Source organism: Camellia sinensis, chromosome 15 (genome assembly GCF_055761805.1).
Source record: "Camellia sinensis isolate YWXY chromosome 15, ASM5576180v1, whole genome shotgun sequence".
NCBI classification, from domain to species: domain Eukaryota; kingdom Viridiplantae; phylum Streptophyta; class Magnoliopsida; order Ericales; family Theaceae; genus Camellia; species Camellia sinensis.
In genome coordinates, this window is record NC_138975.1 from 7,884,605 (window position 1) to 7,907,266 (window position 22,662).

A 22,662-nucleotide genomic window follows, 5' to 3' on the forward strand; every position below is an offset into this window, starting at 1 on the left:
TAAATGTTGTTTGCAGCATTTGATTTTGAATCCAAATTTGTTCCCTTTCTTCCAGCAAACATTGAACCCATTATACATGAATGCATGTCAAATCTATTTCGTGTGGGAAATGCCTTGCTTATTTTTTCCCAATAGACCATATTATGCGTAATATTGGTGGAATGTGTCCCACTACTTGTGTATGTTTAATGTAGTGTTGACAACTAGCCTTGTAGTGTTGAAAACTAGCCTAACACATTAGATCGTAAAAATAAATGATTGTTATAGTGTTACTCTGTTCTTCCTCACCCTTTTCAGACTCAGTGGAGGGAGCCTCGCGGGACTGCCCCTTTTACTTCTTTCCTCTCTTGTATTTATAATACCTATTTAAAGTAGTCTTGGAGCACCATATGGTATTGTTTCCATGGTGTTAATCAATCACCTAGTGAAAAAATTTATGGATGGAATTTGCTGGTTCACTTTTATTTAGTAGTTGAGAGAGAGAATGACTGTGTTGTAGTTTTTTGTTAGCCAAGAGAGAGAGAGAGAGACTACAAAATGAAAGGAAACGTAAGCGACAGAGCATGTTAGCCATGAAAAATTAGAATTTAATATTATGGATGATATCAGAAATCAATGGATTTCATGCAAATTAGTCCCCATGAATGTACTACAACCAAGGGCATGAAATGCTCCTACCTACATCCTAGTTTGACCGAGTTGTACAAAGAATGAATTAGGGAGGACACCTTTCTAATAACCAAGGCACATATATCATATCATCTTTCTTCATTTGTTTCTACAATTTCTATGGTCTCATGAATTGGTGTTCCAGGTCCTGTTGTAGAAAACCCTTCATCTTCATAGAAAATCCCTTCTGTTTGATGCGAAATGCTGATCTCTAGGCTTTGTGGCCCATCACTTGGGACGGTGTCTGCAGTTGCTGCAGACACTGTTGTCCTTCCATTTGCAGTGTTTGTTCTTTTGGATGTGTCACTTGATTTGTCTTTTTCCTCATCGAAGTTTTTAGCAATTGCGGCAATCTTTTCCTGGATTGAGTATTCATTAGAGGTTAAGACATTCCTGTTGTCGTATAAAAAGATAGAGAGAAATATGATGAGAGCAGAAAACGAAGACACAGCAGCGATGAGGAAAAGACCCTTGAAACTGTCGAGCGTGAGGCTGTCAGAGACGACTTTGGAACCTTCTTGTTCTGCACAATTTGCTTCTTCCCCAAACCATTGTCGTTGAATTCGTGTCATGTCTTCTCCCTCTGTTACATTTAGGATTGCTCTTGAAACATCAGGTACTAGGGGAGATCCCTTTGGGAATGCCTGTTACATAAAGATCCACAGAGAACATGTTATAGAAAGAACAAGAAATGATGTATGTGGAGTTTTTTTTACCAAATAGAAGTAGTTTTAATCATATTTTTTCAAATTCAAGCAGTTTTAAACTTATACCTCAAATTCAAGTTGTTTTGTGAAGTTGTGCTTTCAAAACACGACTCATTGAAAACTTGACTTCAACTGACTTACTGTAAGACTTCACTTGATCCACAACACGAGTTGATTGTTTTCGACGGATTTACTGTAAAAAAAAAATTTGAAATCGTGGACTTCAACCCTAAAGTCATGTTTTGTAAACAAAACTTCATGAAACAATTTGAATTTGAGAAATAAGTTCAAAATTGTTCACGTTTGAAAATTCAGTTTTAGAACAACTTGCACTCAATAAAAAACTTGACCTATGTGTCTGTATGAGAGAGAGAGAGAGAGAGAGAGAGAGAGAGAGACTCACAAATCCGAAGCCTGCAGTCCTGTAGATTGGTCCAACCATAGTGTACTTAGAACAATATTTGGCAAGAAAGGGCCTAATATATGGTAGCTCATCAATTATTACAGCAACTCCTCCATTCTTGCTCCCTTTAGTAAGAGCATCATCATACTCTTCAAAAGTGCTATAGTTCTTGGACTTGGATGGATCAATATTCTTTTTCTTCAAAAGTCCAGCCACAAAGGAACCCGTTTGGTACCCAACATACTCTCCATTCTTTATAAGAGCACTGACATCTGTGAAACTTGGTTGGAGCTTTTGCACTGTCAACATTGATGTCAAGCTAGCTGTATAGCTCGATGTCAGTACTAGCACCACGAACACCCACACGATCACCACAAATCTTGCTAAGTTGCTTATTAGCCTCTCCTCTGCCGAAAAGAAAAGAAAATGAGTTCTAGAGTGAGGAAGATTCACAATTTGACTTTGATCGTTATGGATTGATATTAAGATCGAGTCCTAGATGAGCATACTTAATTTTAGTAGCTGGAACAGTAACAGGAGCATGTCTAATTAACCGATTCTTAATAGTACTATTTGGGGAGTTGATGACTTCTTTCAAAAGGGCTTTTGCTTCCTCAGTGAATGTTTTGGTAGAAGATGGGATTAATTGGAACTGAAAGTTTATTAGTTTGTAAGCACGTCATGTTGGACTGAGTTTAGTCTCTAATTTCTGGTTAAAATTTATAATTTTTGACTAGGGACAGTAAAAAAATGATAATGAGAATATGGATATGGTTCATGTCAAAATTTTTTGAATTGATTTGAACTTCAGAGTGAACATGCCATGGAGATTCTTACTATGAGCAAACACAAGTGTAGAGAAGGAGAACCAGAATATCATTCCAACTTGCTTGCGAGGAGGGCCTCGGAATTCCTTGTTTATGCGATGCTCAAGAACCCATACCACAAAGCCAGTGAAGACGAAAAATGCCCCAGTTGTTAACCAAAGATCCAATGTTAAGGGTTTCATGAAAATCCAAGCATTCTTCCTCTCAGCCTCAATTCGAACGATCATTGACACACCGGACTCTGTGTATGGCAACGTAAAATCAACATACTTGGATCTGTCTGATAGAATAGTCAAGTCGCCCACAACAGCATCGAAATTCTGGAGACAAACATAGAAAACTCTAGTTAAAACTTCTTCGACAAAAGAGAAAAGAAAAACATACCAGATTCCAAAATTTTATTTTACCTCAAGAACGATCTGATGAACAAGATCATCATAACTTCCCGTACTCTCTCCATCAGGAGTTTTGAATGGAAAATACTCATATGGGACAGCATATTGCAATGAGTTCATGACTTTCTCGAACACATCTATGCAAAAACCAGTGGCAACAACAGCATTAGTTTCAGCATCCGTTTCCACCTTAATAAATTCAACAAAACCACCCTTCACAGGAACTCCGACCCTCAATTTCCTTTCCCCTGTCGGAATTTCCCACCCTTTTGGCGCAACATTTGATTCACCGGGCCATATGATGGCTCCAAATTCCTTCGATATACCATGTTCACTTGTCCAGAACCCAATTACCCTCCCTTCTTTTCCAATCACATTGACAATTTGAAATGCTGATGATTGTAATTGTCCATCGACTAGATTGAAGTCGCCGCTCAAGCCTTTGAATCTGATGTTTCGGATTGATTGAAGCAGCCTCGGTCCCATTTCTGATGTTCCAATTGCAGCCAAGTCTGTCAAGCTCTCTGTATTTACCGGTTTTTTGAATCGTGGTGATTGAGCAATACCGGCTTTCTCTACTGCCATTGCCAATGCCTTGACACTATCGTATGCCCATAGTACAAACACATTTAGCTCAAACCGGTCCATCTCTGGATTCTCTTGAAGAAACTTCTTTCTCCATCTTTTTGTGAAGTTGTCAAGCTCACTTGACTGCGGAACATACGGCTTCAATCCTAGCACCCCTTGCATCGAATCTATAACAGCACGATCCATTGAATCCAAGAGGCTTGTAAGCCCATCAGTGATGATCCAAGCGTATCCCTTGCTCATCATTCCAACTTCTTTCGCTTTCAAAAAAAGGCGCGAAGCGAGGGATGGTAACATATGCACCACGAAAACCCGTGTCTGCATTGTCTTTAGTTTGTAAAGTTCTTGAAGGATATGATCATCTGAAGCTGAAATCGATATAACACTTTGATTCCGGACTTGGGTATTAATTCCTAGCAATGAATTGGTCAAATAAGGAGCTAAACCGCTCCCATAATTGCTATCCTCGGAGATTAACACTATCTCTCTCCAACTGAAGGCCTTAACTATGGCAGTGAGGGCTTCAACTTGAGCAGAGCCATTCTGTGAGACTCGGACGAAGTATGGATTTTCCATCGGAGAGAGAGAAGGGCTTGTTGCTAGAGAAATTATGGGAACTTGAGATTTGTTGCCAATGTCAATCACAAAATCTGCTTGTGTGGAGGTTTCTGGACCTAGGATTGCTTGTACTTGGACATTTTTCAACAAGTCTATAGCTGCAAATACATCCAATAAAACTAATTAGATCCCACTACTTGAATTTTCTTCACAATTAACTTAGGAATAGCATAGCTAAATACAGTCAATGGTGTGATGCTCAGATTCGAGTCTCACTACTGCCTAATGTAGCTTTCCTTCGATGCCATTTTGTGCTATGCATATATGAATTAGCAAATGAGTTTTGACAACGATTGAGAAACATATTATCATGGTAGGAAGAGAGAATCAAAGGGTTACAAATGAGCGGAGCTTTGCGGTGTTCAAGCCAAGCTCAAGTCAAATTGAACTTGAGCTCAACTAGTCAAATATTTGAGAAATTCAATCTCGATTCGAGTCAACTTAATTACCTAAACAAGTTGAACTTGAGCTTAAAAAGAAAAAAAGAAAAAAAAAAATATATATATATATATATATATAAAGAGAAAAAAGAGAAGACTATGAGTAAAAATATAAAATAATGCTCATATTATTAATAAATTTCATTAATCAAGTTTGTAAATTTACACAAATACTAATTATGAATAAAAAAATAGAATCAACTAGTAAGAATATATTTGATCTGTCATTAAAACTAATTATTAATTTATATATAATTATGTTCACAAGCTTATTCAAGCTAAGTTTGAGTCTATTCTAGCTCGGCTCAATTACTAAATTATAAAAATTTAGCTTGAGCTTGAACTTAATGAACTGTCCATGAATAGTTTAGTTCGTTTGCATCGATAAGAAGAAGGGAGAGAATAAGAACGTACCGGCAGAGGCAGCCTCAACGACATCACCCTTGGAATATCTGGTCTGAAGAACAATCCTTGTGGTATAATTGTGAGTGTCATAGAAATCTTCAAGGGCCATGGACATGCAAGTCTGGCTCATCTTTCCAACAGATGTCTCTGTATCAAGAATCAGCCCCACATCAACCTTGATTGCACTATCATTTTGACTTGTCATTGGCACAATGAAAAAGCTCATCAACAACAACCCTACTACTAACACAAGCAATGAACATCTTGATGGGTTCTGCATTCGAACCACTCTTAGTGATATTTAAGATCGAGTCCTATCTGCTGCGTGATGTAACTTTCTATCTCTTATCTGTCCTATCAATTCTAAAATATGTATGCACTTTATTCTGCAATCAAAGATTCAAGAAAGCTAATAGGAAGCCTTAGAAGTGAGAAGGACAATAGCTTATATAAAGAGAGAGAGAGGGGCTTAAATGTTGTTCAAAATGAGTAAGGATCCTGTAGGTTTTTTTTTCCTAGAGTGGTGCGTTGTGTGGTTGAGATTTAATGACAAGTCACATCAATTTTTTAGCATTAAATCTCAATCACACAATATATCACTTTAGAAAACTTTAGAAAAAAAACACTCTAGAAGATCCTTGGTAGTTCAAAATTCCATTTATTATCCATTCTATGCCATGCATGTGTTGATAATCAATCATTGCGGTTGAATATGTGGATTTAGTCAGATTGGAAGGCACATCAATGGTGGTGATCATGCCGTGTGGAACACTAGCACCAGTGTATTCTACAATTTCTTTAGATCGAATGGTGCTGATTTGTTTGTTTGATTAGGGCAATGTGTGGTGTACATTAATTTCTATATAAAAACACAATCCTGCCAAGCTTGAATTTCCAATGGTTTGTTTGAATTGAACTTTGAACTAGATGGTTGAAATAAATGTATAAAAAAAAAAAAAAAATTACCAATCAGTTCTATTAGTTAAATTTATTTATTTACAAGTTCCGATTTATAAATTTATTATTATAAATTTATTCATAAAAATAAGAAAGTGATAAATTTATCAAGGGATAATGTAAGAGAGATTACGTGTCAATGCAAATCACAAAAGTGCGAACGAATGACAACATAATAAGTTAGGTTAACATAACGGGATGTTTAATGTTAAACATATAAGAGTTTTAAAGATCAAATATAAATTTTGTTGTAAAAAATATTTAGGGACTAATTTCAATTGTCACGAGGAAAGTTACTAAAAGATTGTTTTGAAAAGTCAAAAAATGAGTTTTTAGGGATAATTTTAAAAATGCTGCTAATAAATGCACTTTAGGGACAAAATAACTTGGTCCCAAAAGGGTAGTAATTCACCACTAAATGTCTAATTTTGTCACTAAAAATAAAATAATAATTCTTTTGGCAGCATACACATTTTGCCCATAAAAAGTGATTTTGTTCCTAAATTTTTGTCTTTAAAATCTTAATTTCTTGTAATAATTAATAAATTTCAATTTCAATTTCAATTCTTAGTTATAATTAGGATAGTATACCAGCCAGTCTCCCTTTCTAGCCTTATTACCTATTAGGTCCTGACTTATATTTTTATATACTATTGAGTCTTTAGTTGCTTATAATACTCTCATTGAATTTATTACTCATTAGTTTTTTCAATTTTTATTAACTTCTCTCTCTTGATCATTTTTCCAGAACCCTTCTTTCTCTCTCTCTCTCTCTCTCTCTCTCTCTCTCCATATCTCTTTCTTTCTCTCTTTCTAAAAAATACCACCACCGTTGCTATGGCCAAGGCCATCCACCCACCACAACCACCACCATTGTCTGTGACTAACCACCACCAACACCTTCGCCGGCCACTACCACCACCATCGTTCACCAACCATCGCCACCATCGCCGATCTATAATTCACTAACTCCGATTCACAGCCACTATTTACCAACTATCTTCGTCATCGTCAATTTACACTATGCCATCGCCGATCTATACTCCGTCCTAGATCTACATTGATCTAGTTGTTTCTACTATGAAAACAACTTCAAACGACTACAAATAACATTGATTCCCAAAATCTCACCTCTCTCTTCCTCCCTCCCTCTCTCTTTATTTCTCTCAAACTAAATCTGTTGCAAACAAGGGTTTAATATATCAGTGATAAATTTATCACTGATATATGTTTTTGAATTTTGTGTTGATTTGTTATGATGATGATGAGATTTTCTTTTTGTAATTTCTTAACAAACAATTAGTGAGAAATTTATCAATGAATATGTTTATCAGTAATAAATTTATCACTGAATATGTCTTCGAATCTTTGTGTTGATTTGTGACGATGATGACGAGATTTTCTTTTTATAATTTTTTAACAAACAGTCAGTGAGAATTTTATGTGAATGTGTCTATCAATGATAAATGTATCACTGAATATGTCTTTGAATTTTTTGTATTGATTTGTGAAGATGATAACGATATTTTCTTTTTATAATTTTTTAACAAATAGGCAGTGAGAACTTTATCAGTGAATGTGTCTATCAATGATAAATTTAACATTGAATATGTCTTTGAATCTTGTGTTGATTTGTAACAATGATGACAAGATTTTCTTTTTATAATTTTTTAACAAACAGTCAATGACAAATTTATCACTGAATATGTCTTTGAATCTTTTGTTGATTTGTGACGATAATGATGAGATTTTGTAATTTTTAACAAGCAAACAGTGGTTAAATTTATCACTGAATGTGCCAATTATAATTTTTTTTTACTAGATTTGTCTTTGATTCTTTGTGTTAATCTGCGAATGTGAAGAATTATTTTATGGTAATGATTCCTTATCTCTCTCCTTCATTTTCTTCATCTTTATCTTTCTCTTTTTTTCTTGTTGCCACCTTGTTTGAGGAGGTACTAGCGGTATTGACATGGTGGAGATGGAAAATGGCCACACAAATAATATTGTCAAAGTTCGGAGATAGTTGCTGGAGGTTAGTAATGGCTGCAGGCAATCAAAGATGAAGGTCAAATGAGTCATCGGAGGTCAATGATGGTCGCCGGCAATTAGAAGTCGTCTTTGGTGGCCCGTTAAGAGAGAGAGATTCGAACAGTTATGATAGAGAGAGAGAAAGTAGAATGGTTGAGTGATTTCTTTGTTTGGACTAAATGTCAAGGGTAAAATGGGAAGACGTGCTAAATCTTTTTGAGTCAGGGCCTCATAAAAATTAAGTCTGGTCCAAAGGACTGGCACGTAACTCCCCCTTATAATTAATCAATCAACCATCACTTTGCAATGCAAATTGATTTAAGAACTAATTTCTAAATCATCATAACTTAACCTTACCAATATTTCCTAATAGTTTGATTTAATTTGGGAAATTTGGCTATAAACCCCCTTTACCTTCCTTTCATTGTTAAAAGGACTAAGAAAAAAATTATACTTTCTAAACCTCCTCATAATTATAAAATCCTGCATAAAGGACAAAATTTATTATTTAAATATTTTATCAGACTATTATACCATTGGCTACACTTCTCAGATCTACACCATTTTGATGGGGAGAAGTTCAAATCTACAGATTCGGCGGCGAGAGAGAGAGAGAGAGAGAGAGAGAGAGAGAGAGAGAGAGACGTACGGAGAACATGGAAGGAGAAGCACGACCCAAGGGATTGAAGAGATTGCGGGAAAAGATTGGGAGGAGGAGCACCAAGAGGCCGGCGAATGTAACTCTCTGAGTCTGGTTGCTATGGCTGTCTACCTTCATATCTTACCCTAGATATGTGTATATGTATATATATATATATATATATATATATATATATATATATGCAGATATCAGAAGAAGAAGTGGAGCATCACTAAAAGTTGAGGAATTTTTTGCGCTGTGGAGTGTCTGCCTTCACGTGTTCACAGAAGAAGAACAACTAGCTGTCTGAACATGTGTTACTATGGAGTGTTTTGCTTTGTTCGTGAGAGGTTTGGAGGTTGTTGAACACGTGTTCAATTCTACGAATTTTTTGTTTGTAAGCTCTAAAAGTTGAGAATCACTAATCCAAAATATTGAATTTTAATTATATTAAATATTGTCTAGGTTTTATCACCATCATGGTTACATTCCTCATTCAAGATTTTGAGAATATATATATATATATATATATATGTGTGTATGAGTGTTGTTGAACATATGTATTCTTTTCATTGAGATTTGTGATTGTTGATCGAGTTTTAGAAGTTTTTCTTCTCAATTAGATATGTTGATTTGTTGATTAATTTGTTTTATTTTTGTTTGTTTTGTTTTTGATTTATTTTTGTTGTTTTTTATCAAATTTCATTTGATAGAACCAGAGTAAAATTTTACTCTGGTTCTATTGTTTTGTTTTTTCATTTGACAGAACCAGAGTAAAATTTTACTTTTATACAGAGTAAAATTTTACTTTTGTGTAGAGTCTAACATTTTATTAGTTTTTCAGAGTAAAATTTTACTTTTATACAGAGTAAAATTTTACTTTTAGCTTCAAAGTCTCACAGTTTACTCGTTTTTCAAAGTAAAATTTTACTTTTATACAGAGTAAAATTTTACTTTTAGTTTCAGAGTGTAAAATTTTACTTTTATACAGAGTAAAATTTTACTTTCATACAAAGTAAAATTTTATGAGGGTAATATGGTAAAAGAAACAAATTTTAAAATATTAAGGGGTTTTGAAAGTACTTATATAATTCTTGTCCTTTTGAAAGACAAATTAGATAGTGAGGGGGCTATCACCAAATCCCTCATTTAATTTCCATCAAGTCCTAGTAAAATCATCACTAAAAATAAATTTTTTAAACATTTTTTGCATATGTCGCTAAAAATTGACAATTAGTGACTTTTTTTTGTCAACGATTTTTATAAATTATCACTAAAACTTACAATTAGTGACATTTTTCTGTGACAATTTTTAAATTGTTATTGAAAGTTAAAAATTAGTGACTCTTTTTATGTCGATTTTTTTAAATTGTTACTAAAAATTAACAAATAATGACGTTTTTTTTAATAATACTTAATGAAAAAATGTCATTAATTACCATAGGACTTATCGGATAATAATTTCACCTATTAAACCTATACATGAGTCTCCCTACTTCTTATGATTCGATATTTGAATTGAACCACTATTTAACTCAATTCGTATAGATTTATTTTTTATTGAAAAACAATGGGTCAAATTTTATCTCATGCCTCAGGCTGGAAAAGTAAAAGTATAGCCACTTGAGTTATGCTAGAGTATTTGTTTCCATGGGGGGTTTAATTTTTGCAAAGACTTTTCTGGGTAATGACTCTTCATGATAGTACAATCCAATTGCATTTATAGTCTTGAATTGGGTATTTTCTACCAGTGAGAACGCAAAGATATATATATATATATATATATATGTGAAACGCGGCATTTTGATTTTGACCAGGTCCACCACTCCACCCCCAGTGTTGAGGGTCAGCATCCTGCTGCCTTGACTTTTTCAAAATTTCAAATACAACTTATATAGTCATATTTTCTCTGTCTTTTCATTTATGAAATTATAATGACCGTCAAATTATACAAATATAAATTAAAACATTATTGCTCTCTCATAACGAAAAGATGTTGCTGGACTATTTGCTTGACTTTGTTGTGTCCTTCCATATATATCTGATATAAATAATGTTAAGATTAAAATATAATTATAATTTTAATATTATTTAAATTTATTTTTTAATTTGATAAAATCATAAATTTATTAAAAAAATTTAGAGTTCTCACAAAACTTTTCACGAAAACTCGTTTTTGCTTATATAATATATACCTAGATAGATAAATGTGCCTAGCATACATACAATTTTTACGGGCATACATACAATATTACTTTTGCTTATATAATTATATGAAAATTGTATGTATACCCGTAATATCCTACTGTATTACGGGCATACAAATATTTTATGGAAATATGTGTAAAATATACTGAACAAAAAGAAGAAGAAGAAAAAAAAAACAATTAGAGAGAAAAATAAAAATGGGGAAAATACAAAGAAAATAAAAAGAAAAGAGAGAGAAAGATGGGATCATGGAAGGATGTGTGAGAAAAAAAAGTAAGAGAGAGAGAGAAGCAGGAAAGTAAAAAATATATATGTAGGATATTTTTTGAAAAATATATCTGAGCTGTTGTGTTATATTTTGAACAGATCTGAACATCCAAATGTCCTAATAGGAGAAAAATATGTTGAAGATTCAAAAACTGTCCTGCTTTATTAAAATATGTTGAAGATTCATATGAGGTCTAAATTTATGAAGTCTATCAAGTATTTAATATATTTAAAAATAATAATTAATCGTTCAAATTTGTTTTATTTGTGAACTATAAAATTCATTAATTTAATTTTCACTATACACAGTAAAACTTGGCTCCTAATTATGGGATCGCAGACTTTTCCATATAACATGAATAAAAATAAGTGAACAAAAATGAGAAAATAAAAAAATTAAACAAATAGAGAGAAAAATAAAAATAGGAGAAAATAAAAAAGAAATAAAAAGAAAAGAGAGATGAAGGTAGGATCGTGGGATCATGGAAATATGGGTGAGAAAAAGAAAAAATAAGAGAGAGAAGCTGGAAAATAGAAAATGCACACGTAGGATATTTTTAAAAAAATATATCTCAGCGTTGTTTTATAATTTGAATAGATTTGAGCCGTCCAAATGTCCTTGTAGGACAAATGTGTGTAGGACAAATTCAAAAATCATCCTGCTTTATTATATAGATGTTGAAGATTCATATGAGATCTAAATTTATGAAGTCTATTAGGTATTCAATATATTTAAAAATAATAATTAATTGTTCAAATTCATTTAATTTGTGAACTATAAAATTCATTAATTTAATCTCTACTAAACACAGTAAAACCTTGCTTCTAATTCTGGAATCGCAGACTTTTCCATATAATACGAATAAAAATAAGTGAACAAAAATGAGAAAATAAAAAAATTAAACAAATAGAGAGAAAAATAAAAATAGGAGAAGATAAAAAAATAAAAAGAAAAGAGAGATGAAAGTGGGATTATGGGATCATAGAAAGATGGGTGAGAAAAAGAAAAAATAAAGAGATAAGCGGGAAAATAAAAAATGTACATGTAGGATATTTTTTGAAAAATATATCTCAGCTGTTGTTTTATAATTTGAATAGATTTGAGCCGTCCAAATGTCATAGTAGGACAAATGTGTATAGCACAAATTCAAAAATCATCCTGCTTTATTATATAGATGTTGAATAATTATATGAGGTCTAAATTTATGATATCTATTAGGTATTTAATATATTTATAAATAATAATTAATTATTCAAATTCATTTAATTTGTGGACTATAAAATTCATTAATTTAATCTCCACTACACACAGTAAAATCTGGCTCCTAATTCTGAGATCGCATATTTTTTCATATAATATGAATAAAAATAAGTGAACAAAAAGAAGAAAATAAACAAATAAACAAATAAAGAGAAACATAAAAAATGGGAGAAAATAAAAAAAATAAATAGAAATGAGAGAGGAAGGTGGGGATCATGAGATCATAGAAGGATGGGTGAGAAAAAGGAAAAACTAAGAGAGAGAAGTAAGAAAATAGAAAATGTATATGTAAAATATTTTTTGGAAAATATATCTTAGCCGTTATTTTATAATTTGAATAGATCTGAGTCGACCAAATGTCCTAGTAGGACAAATTCAAAAACTATTTTACTTTATTATATAGATATACTAGACACATCAGATTACAATATACACAAAATAATCATAATATTTTATAACAAAATATTATAAAAAATTTAGAATTTGGGATGTATAATTTCAAACTTGACAAGTACTTGGGCTAAAATTTGTTGGCCATAATTAAATTTGGACAGAGGGGCAAGAGTTTTCACAATTAGAGCAATCCGAATTCGATTGTTAATATATATAAACTATACATAATAAACGCGAAATATTATAAAATCATAAATTATTTTATAACCATTTGGATCAAATAATATTGCAATGTAACATATATTCTATTGCTTGGTATGCCTAACTCAAATCATTTTTCTTATTATAGTTTTGTTGGAAAATTTGGTTTTATAAGGCTTGTTGTGGGCTAACTTTGAGTTCAAAATTGAGTGGACTCCAAACGTCTTTTGGGATAAGTCTGAAAAGGTGACGAGTTTCTTGTCGCATGAAAAGTCACACGGTGAAGACAGTTCGTCAAAACCAATTATAAGTGAATGAGAAGTTGACGTTGTTTTCGGATTCGTAGAATGGATAATTTAAAGAAGTAAAATATGGGTTTCCTTGAAATGGTTATCCCACGTTGAAAACTTAAGATAACTTATGTGTGTATATAAGTTCTAGGTAGCAGCACTTGGGTTGGGTCCTAAGGGGCACCCCAAGTTTGTAGAAGGGAGGAGTTATGAATAAAGTGAACCTTAGCCCAAACTACCACGTGCCGCCTATGGGTCGGGTCAGTTCTAATATTAATTTTTTTTGGACAAAATTTATTTGAATTTTTTCCTATATTCTTCCAGGAAAAATTAATTTAAATTTTGTGCCAATGTAATTTGAATTTGAATTTGAATTCAAATTTTTGTCCAAAATTTTTACCCCATTCAGTCCAAATTCCTAACAGAAACTGCTGGACAGATTCAGACAGTTTTATTACAGAAACTGCCGGATAGATTCAAAACAGTTGTATAACTGCAGTAGTTAGCCAATATGTCCAGTTTTCAAATCTGAATCTGTTCAAGAGTTTTGCACCTGTTCAAGTTTCAATTCATACCATTTCAGGTTTGTTTTTTGCCTATATATACCAGTCATTTTCCAGCAGTTTTTTGGTTTCGAAATTTCGTTTTTCTTGCCTTCATTTTACTTTCTTGTATCATTATTCTTCATACTAGTTTTAGAATAAAAAAAAAGAGAGTATAGAACACAACGTTTTTTTTTGCCGTACAAATTATTTAGATTGCTACTACAATTTGTGAAAATCATTATATCCTGGGAGATAGACGCCATTTGTTCGTAAGTACCGTAGCGGGGCGAATCTGTCTTAAGAACAGAGTGTCTCACACTCGACTTGATCTTTTAATTTTTTATTGGGTTCGGTAAAATAAATTCTATAAGTTATTTATTTTATTTGTTTGATTTAGTTTTAATTTATTTATTGTATACAAAAGATTGTTCCAACAATCTTAAGATATATTTGAATTATTATGTTTATAGAATTTTTCGTTTGTTTCTCTTTCTCTTTCTTCTTCTTACATAAATTATTTTCTGTGAGTTTACAAAACAATATTCTGGTTGGAAAACAAATAATAGTAATATACTGTTTGACAGATAGTAGTAATATACTGTCTATTTTCTTTGACAACTAGTAGTAATATACTGGTGTCATTAACAATTCTGAATATTTATTTGTGAAATTTTGTCAAAAATTAATTTTGGTTTTTAGAAATTATTTTTGAGTGTTCATTAATTAAAATTTTGTTTCAGTATTTTAATTATTGAAGTGTTACATAAATTTATTTTTCTGTGTGGAATTAATTTGTTTAAATAAAATTTTATTTTATTTTCAAATTAATTGAAAATAAAATTTACAATTCTTGTTTCTTTTATTTTTTTACAGAATTTAATTCTGTTTTTTGTGTGTTCATTAATTAAAATTCTGTTTCAGTATTTTAATTATTGAAGTGTTACAGAAATTTAATTTGGTTAAATAAAATTTATTTTATTTTCAAATTAATTGAAAATAAAAGTTATAATTCTTGTTTCTTTTATTTTAACAAAATTTAATTCAGTGATTTTGGTTTAAATTTTCTGTGTAGTATAAAATTCTAATTATAATTTATAATTCATGACTACAGAAACTGGTCAAACTAATGTTCAAACCAGTAATGGTATGGTGATTGCTGTTGCGCCAACCCCTCCTTATGTTGGGACTGTGCCAGTGAATCATGGTAAAAAGTCAGAGAAGTTCTTAGGAACTAATTTTTGCAAAGGCAAAGGAAGACAAGTAAGAAGGTTGCTAAAGCCAAAATGACTGAAATGGATAAAATTTTCAATGACATAGATGTCATAAATCTTTCTGCAGTTATTTCCGAAGCAAACTTTGTTGGCAATCCTAAAAAATGGTGGGTGGACATTGGTGCTACTCGCTATATCTATGCCGACAAAAAGATGTTCACATCTTATTCGGTGAACAACTTTTTATGGGTAACTCCTCAACTTCCAAAGTTGAAGAAGAAGGAAAGATTATTCTGAAAATGACATTTGGAAAGGAACTTACTCTCAAAATATGCTGCATGTATTGGACATTTGCAAGAACCTTGTTTCCGGATCTTTGTTGAGTAAAAATGGGTTTAGGCTAGTTTTTGAAAGTGACAAATTTGTACTTACCAAAAACGGGATGTATGTAGGAAAATGTTACATGTCTAATGGCCTTTTTAAAATAAATGTAATAACTGTTGTACCCTCTGTTATTAATAAAAATGCATCTTTTTCTTACTTGCTTGAGTCTTCAAATTTATGGCATGGTAGACTTGGACATGTTAATTATGGATCTTTGCGTAAATTAATTAATATGGAATGTTTACCGAAATTTGACATTGATTCAAATCATAAATGTGAAATTTGCGTTGAGGCAAAATTATCCAAAACTCCTTTTCATTTAATTGAAAGAAGTATGGAACCACTTGAATTAATTCATAGTGACATTTTTGATTTTAAATCAATTCAAACTAGAGGTGGGAAAAAATATTTTGTCACTTGCATAGATGACTATATTAGATATAGTTATGTTTATTTAATTCGAACCAAGGATGAAGTTTTGGAAACTTTCATTCAATATAAGAAAGAAGTTGAAAATCAACTTGGTAAGAAAATTAAGAAACTTAGAAGTGATAGAGGTGGTGAATATAAATCACCTTTTGGTGAATTTTGTAAAGAACATGGAATAATTCATCAAACCACCGCTCTTTACTCACCTCAGCAAAATAGAATTGCTGAAAGAAAAAATAGGACTTTAAAAGAAATGATGAATGTCATGTTAATAAGTTCTGGATTACCTCAGAACTTGTGGGGGGAAACAATACTTTCTGCTAATTATATACTTAACAAAGTACCCCGAAAGAAAGTGAATCAAACACCTTATGAATTATGGCGTGAGAGAGTACCATCCTACGAATACTTAAAAGTGTGGAGATGTTTGGCTAAAGTGGTTATTCCTAGTCCTAAAAAGACTAAGATAGGTTCTAAAACCATTGATTGCATTTTCATTGGTTATGCCAAGAATAGTAGTGCATATCGGTTTTTGATTCATAAATCAAAACATTCCGAAATGCATGTAAATACTATTATTGAATCTCGGAATGCATCTTTCTTTGAACATGTGTTTTAAAGTAAAACTAGACAAGAGATTAGTAATAATAAAAGATCTTATGATACTATTACTAGTTAGGATCAAGAACATGATCAAGAACAAGAGCAAGAGATAGATCAAAATGAGGAAGAGGAACTTAGTCGTAGTAAACGTGCTAGAACCTCAAAATCTTTTGGTCCAGATTTTCTAACATTTTTGTTAGAAAATGTGCCCTTAACTTTTAAAGTGGCTATGTCTAGTCTTGAAGCTCCTTTATGGAAAGAGGCTGTAAACAGCGAAATTGAATCCATCCTGCAAAATCACACTTGGGAATTGGTGGATTTGCCACCAGGTTGTAAATCTCTTGGGTACAAGTGGATTTTCAAAAGGAAAATGAAAGCGGATGGATCAATTGACAAATACAAAGCAAGACTTGTGGTCAAAGGTTTTAGATAAAAAGAAGGTCTTGATTACTTTGACACATACTCACCAGTTACTAGAATAACATCCATTAGAATGCTAATTGCCATTGCATCTTTATACAATCTAGAAATTCATCAAATGGATGTGAAAACCGATTTCTTAAATGGTGAGTTAGATGAAGAAATTTACATAGAACAACCAGAAGGATTTTCCGTTCCAGGAAAAGAAAAGAAAGTGTGTAAATTGGTTAAATCATTATATGGTTTAAAACAAGCACCAAAATAATGGCATGAGAAATTTGACAAAGCAATGATATCAAATGCGTTTAAAATTAGTGAGTGTGGCAAATGTGTTTATATTAAAAACACAGATAAAGGTTATGTTATAGTATGTCTTTATGTAGATGATATGCTCATCATTGGTAGTAATAATGACATGATTAAAACTACCAAGAAAATATTGAATAAACATTTTGACATGAAAGACATGGTTATTGTAATGTACTTTTTGGTATGAAAATTACCAAAACATCTGAAGGATATGCTTTGTCATAATCTCATTACATTGAGAAAATACTTGACAAATTCAGCAAAGATGATGATCAACTTGCTAGAACACCTGTGGATGTTAATTTGTTTTTTTTCAAAGAATGTATAAGAAAGTATTTCTCAATTAGAGTATGCCTAAATTATTGGAAGCTTAATGTACTTGATTGTGACAACCCTCACCTCTGATTGATGCTAAACTGTGATTGAGCATGATAAGAAATTGATTAAGCTGAAATTCTGAACTGAATGCATAGTATGTTGCTTTAATTGTGTTTCTATCTGTTTGTCATTTAACGATCTGTTCGTGTGTTTATTTTGAACTGCAAATTGAAGGCCTTATCGGCGGCCGAATCATAAATTGATTAGTGTTATATGTTAAGTAAAATTTATGTGATTTTATGGAAGATTTAATTGAAATTTGATTTGGAATGATTAAATTAGATTAAATAATGTCATATTACATTAGTTTGGCTTTACTGCCAAATTGCCATTGAGTGGCCATTTTCTACAACTTTGTTTGGACTTAATTGTTGCATTTCATAACATTTCTTTAGCCACTTTCCTAGATTAAACCGAGAGAGAGAGAGAGAGAGAGAGAGAGAGAGAGAGAGAGTTGGAGGAAAAGAGTTGGTTCAACAAGTTTGGCTTGGAACTTAGGAGAATTTGAAAGAGAATTAAAGGAAAATTGTGCATTAGGCTCCTACACCTAGAATTCAAGGCTTAAGGTAGGGAATTCAACCTCTTAATTGTGAATTTAAGTTGTTTCTTGCATGGTTCATGGAAATTTGGTGATTAAAGTCAAGAATTGACTTAAAATGTTGATTTGAGTAGCTAATTCATGCAGGCATATACATATTCTTGCATTTTAAGGTTGTTTTCATGAAAACTCTTACATGTAAGTTCACATTTTGGTTGTAGCCCATGAATTCACTTTGATTTTGAGCTTAATCTTGTATTTGATCTTGTTTTGGAGCATTGGAATTCATTAGAACACTTGCACGTTATGTTCTTGCTTAGTTCATGAAAGCTTCTTTGAAATTTATGTTCAATTGACTTACCTTTGGGCTTTGATTTTACAAACTGATCTCCAAAACATGCTATATTGTTGGTTTTCAAGTGTTTTCCAGAAAATTGGCCCAAAAGGTTGAGTTTTGATGTGTTGAATTCTTGGTTTGAGCTTTGAAGGCAAATTTGGAAAACCCAGAATTTGGCTTCCTCGCTCGAGCGAAGGATTCCATGCTCAAGCGATCATCTTTTGCTCAGAGCTCTGCTCAAGCGAAGAAAGGCTGGCTCGAGCGTAGATTGCAAGCTCTTAGGTTTTTGGTGCACGTAGATGTACGCTCAAGCGACGAGACCTACGCTCGAGCGAAGAGCTGTGTCTCACGCTCGAGCGAGCATCGAGCGGAGAATTTCAACATCCAGTACTTTTGTATTTTTACAGACCGCTCGAGCGAAGGAGTTTACGCTCGAGCGACCCCACTGTTTTGGCAAGCTCGATCGAGCGAAGAAAGCCACGCTCGAATGAGACCCCTGTTTTCAGCAAATTTTGAAAAGTGTTTTAAAGTGTATTTTTGTATCCTTATTCCATCCTAGGCATTCCTAAGTCAAGTTTAAGGCATCTTAATGAGGATAATGTTATAGAACCACACCAAGTATAATTAGGGGCTAAGTTATTAATTCCGAGTGTGTGTTCGTTCTGCAACTGTCGGGTTGGCATCAGAGGACGCTCGTTAGCTTGTCTATAGCCCAGTGCTCTGTGAGTAACATTGTTGTAAAGATATGTTCAATTATGATTATTTTCTGAATGATCAACTTTACTGCTTACCGAAATGTTATTGTTTAATGAATGAATGTTTGCCCTATTTGTAAACTGTACTTGTGGCATCCATAGCAACCTACTGTTACTGTTACAGAGATCTCTATCGGTTCCAATGTTTGGAACTATTACTGTTACTGTTATGATGGCCATCAATTGACTGTTCGGTCTGTTAAGACCTACTGTACTGTTTTGCTATGGGATGTATCACATATGACTACTATGGTTCTAAATGACTGACTTACTGACGCAATTGACTGTTTTAATTACTGAAAGGACATTCATTCTTAACCCCTTTATGCATTTGTTATTCACTGGGCATTAGCTCACTGTTTATATATATGTATATAGGTGTCCAGGCACTAGACCGGAGCTAGGAGCGTCGGGTTAGCTCTTGTTTTGTCAAGCCAACCTTTGTGTCTCACATCGAGGTTCCAAGTTCGTTTAAGCCACAGCTATTTTGGGGTGTTCAGATTCACCATTCTGTTTTTGTTTTGTAATAGATGAATAAGACTTGACTGTACAGTTATAGTTAGGGATTTGGTCCCTGACATGGATATTTGTGTGTATGTCGCATGTACATATGTTTTGGTTATCAGTGTGACATGTTTATAAAAAGTCTTTTTGCATTCAGACTGTCACAGCTCATTGGACATCTTTTATTTACTGTTTTGGCTTTCGCCAGCCCCTTTACTTTGTATTTCTGTCATTACTGTTAAGCAGGCCTTCGGTAATTACGGATTACTGGCCGGTTGCGATGCTGAACCCATAGGGGCGGGTTTAGGTCGTGACAGAGTGGTATCAGAGCGATGTCAAACACCAGTTATACCGCACGCACGTGTCCAAATGAGCTATAGGATGTCCTAGAAAAGTAATTAGGACATTGCATGAGCATGAGAAGGTGTGTGTGGCCATCATATGAATATATGTACTAATGTGTTAATATGCTTAAGTCAGCAACTTCCTATGTTTATTATTACTGTATTGCCTATAGTGAAATGGACAACGCAAGAAATGCCGATGAATCTGAATCATCTGAGGCGAGAATGGCAAGGTTAGAAAGAACAGTTGAACTGTTGACTGAAGCCCTAAGGCAACAATAGAACCAACAACCCCTACCTCCTCCAGTACAGCCAGAACCAAATGTTAATGATGATATAATTGCTCTGACACAGAAGTTCAGCAAAATGAAACCCCCATCTTTCCAAGGAGGTCTTGAACCACTAAAGGCCGAAGCGTGGGTTCTAGAGACTGAAAAATTGTTTGAAGTGTTTCCGTGTTCTGAAGCACACAAGGTGTTATTGGCTACTTTCACATTGCAAGAAGAAGCTAGACGGTGGTAGATGCTCGTCCGTGACACCAACAATGCTATGACTTGGACTCAATTTAAAGAAGCGTTCTTTGAAAAGTACTTCCCTCAGTGTGTCAGGGATCGGAAAGTGATTGAGTTTGAACAGTTGAAACAAGGTACTGTGTCGGTAGCAGAGTATGAATCAAAATTCACTGAACTCGTCAGATATGCACCACACATGGTGGACACTGACTATAAAAAAGCCAGGAAGTTTGAAGGCGGACTCAATGTAGAAATACTTGACCGGATCAATGTTTTGAAGCTGCTTAAATATGTGGATGTTCTTGACCGAGCAATAATAGCTGAGTCGAATATCGAGGCATTGAAACAGACTGAAATACCAGCGACTGAGTGGCACGGTAAAAGATGGGACTTTAAGTTTAAGAAAGGCCGGAACAGTTAATTGAATAAAAAGTAGAACACAGGGTCAACAAACAGTTCCAGTCAAGGGAGTGGTTTCATACCGCCCTGTTCAGAATGTGGCAAGAGGCACAAAGGGGTTTGCTATAAAATTTCTGGAGCTTGTTACAGGTATGGCAAGGTGGGCCACATGGTTAAAGATTGCCCTTCCACGTCCCAAGGCAATAGCAAGGCTGCAGCTAGTGCCGCAGCATCAACTGTCACACCAAAACCTAATCCCAAGGCCACAGTAAAGGAGCCTTTAAGGCAAGGCCAAGTGTTCGCACTCGTGCCAGGAGATGTGCAGAATACCGAGACAGTTGTGTCAGGTATACTCTTAATTTGTGCTCAAAATGCTTATGTTCTGATTGATTCGGGGTCTACACATTCATTTGTCTTGCATGCTTTTTCACGAAAATTGAATAGACCACTAGAACCCATGAACTACTTATTAGCTGTGTCTTTACCCACTGGGGGATCTATGATATGTGCTTATGTGTATCCTGCATGTGAAATTGTTATTGGGGATGTACATTTGTATATTGATTTACTGTCATTGAACATTGATCATTTCGATGCAATATTGGGAATGGACTGGTTAACAAAATATTATGCTACCATAGACTGTGTAACGAAACAAGTTGTTTTCCGCCTACCTGGATTGCCTGAATTTGTATTTAACGGAGTTGGTATAGTACCTCCCCCATACCTGATTTCATCCATGAAAGCATTTAAATTGATTAAAAAGAGGTGTAAAGGGTATCTATGTTGCATATTGACTGTACTTACTGATACTAAAGCTGTTGTGGACAGTATTTCTATAGTTAGAGAATTCCTAGATGTTTTTTCTGGATGATCTACCAGGGGATTTGATTGATAGGGAGATAGAGTTCGCTATTGAAGTATTACCGGGTACACAACCAGTTTCTAAAGCTCCGTACAGAATGACACCTACCGAGTTGAAAGAATTGAAAATTCAGCTGCAAGAATTGTTAGATAAGAAGTTCATCAGGCCCAGTACTTCACCGTGGGGCGCACCAGTTCTATTTGTGAAGAAGAAAGACGGCTCGCTAAGACTCTGCATTGACTACCGTGAACTGAACAAGATAACAGTGAAAAACAAATATCCATTGCCTCATATTGATGATTTGTTTGACCAGTTGTAAGGTGCCCACGTTTTCTCCAAAATTGACCTTAGATCTGGATACCATCAGCTGAAAGTCAAACCAGAGGACATTGAAAAGACTGTCTTCCGAACGAGGTACAGACATTATGAATTTCTTGTCATGCCTTTTGGAGTTACTAATGCGCCTGCTGCATTTATGGACCTTATGAACAGAATTTTCAAACCATTCCTCGATGAATTTGTGGTTGTTTTTATAGATGACATTTTGATTTATTCCAAGAGTAGGAAAGAACATGAACGTCAACTGAGAATTGCTTTGCAGACCTTAAGAGAACAGAAACTGTATGCTAAACTGACCAAGTGTGAATTTTGGCTTGATAATGTTATGTTTTTGGGACATGTAATTAGTAAGGATGGCATTTCAATTGACCCACAGAAGATTGAAGCAGTGGTAAATTGGCCCAGACCGACTAATGTTACTGAAATTCGAAATTTCTTAGGTTTGGCCGGGTACTACAGAAGATTTGTGAAAGACTTCTCCAAAATTGCT

At 33.7% G+C, this 22,662-nt stretch overlaps 1 protein-coding gene across 1 annotated transcript; it reads right to left on the reverse strand.

Annotated features, from left to right (window-relative positions):
• Positions 1-566: 566 nt before the first annotated feature.
• LOC114288947 (glutamate receptor 2.8) lies at positions 567-5,715 on the reverse strand. The gene is made up of 5 exons (XM_028232573.2): positions 5,062-5,715; positions 3,014-4,305; positions 2,617-2,926; positions 1,780-2,186; positions 567-1,313 (listed from the first exon to the last, which is right to left on the reverse strand). Exons 1-5 carry the CDS (start codon positions 5,330-5,332, stop codon positions 759-761), a joined length of 2,835 nt encoding a protein of 944 aa, XP_028088374.2. The 5' UTR covers positions 5,333-5,715; the 3' UTR covers positions 567-758.
• Between the last annotated feature and the right edge of the window lie 16,947 nt (positions 5,716-22,662).

What these genes read in the sequence shown, in the direction of transcription:
- LOC114288947 (XM_028232573.2), bottom strand. Translation starts at nt 5,332, where the DNA reads ATGCAGAACCCATCAAGATGTTCATTGCTTGTGTTAGTAGTAGGGTTG. An exon ending in CGTTGAGGCTGCCTCTGCCG is followed by an intron (nt 4,306 to 5,061) that starts GTACGTTCTTAT and finishes ATGTATTTGCAG; the next exon opens with CTATAGACTTGTTGAAAAAT. An exon ending in GGACTGCAGGCTTCGGATTT is followed by an intron (nt 1,314 to 1,779) that starts GTGAGTCTCTCT and finishes TTTATGTAACAG; the next exon opens with GCATTCCCAAAGGGATCTCC.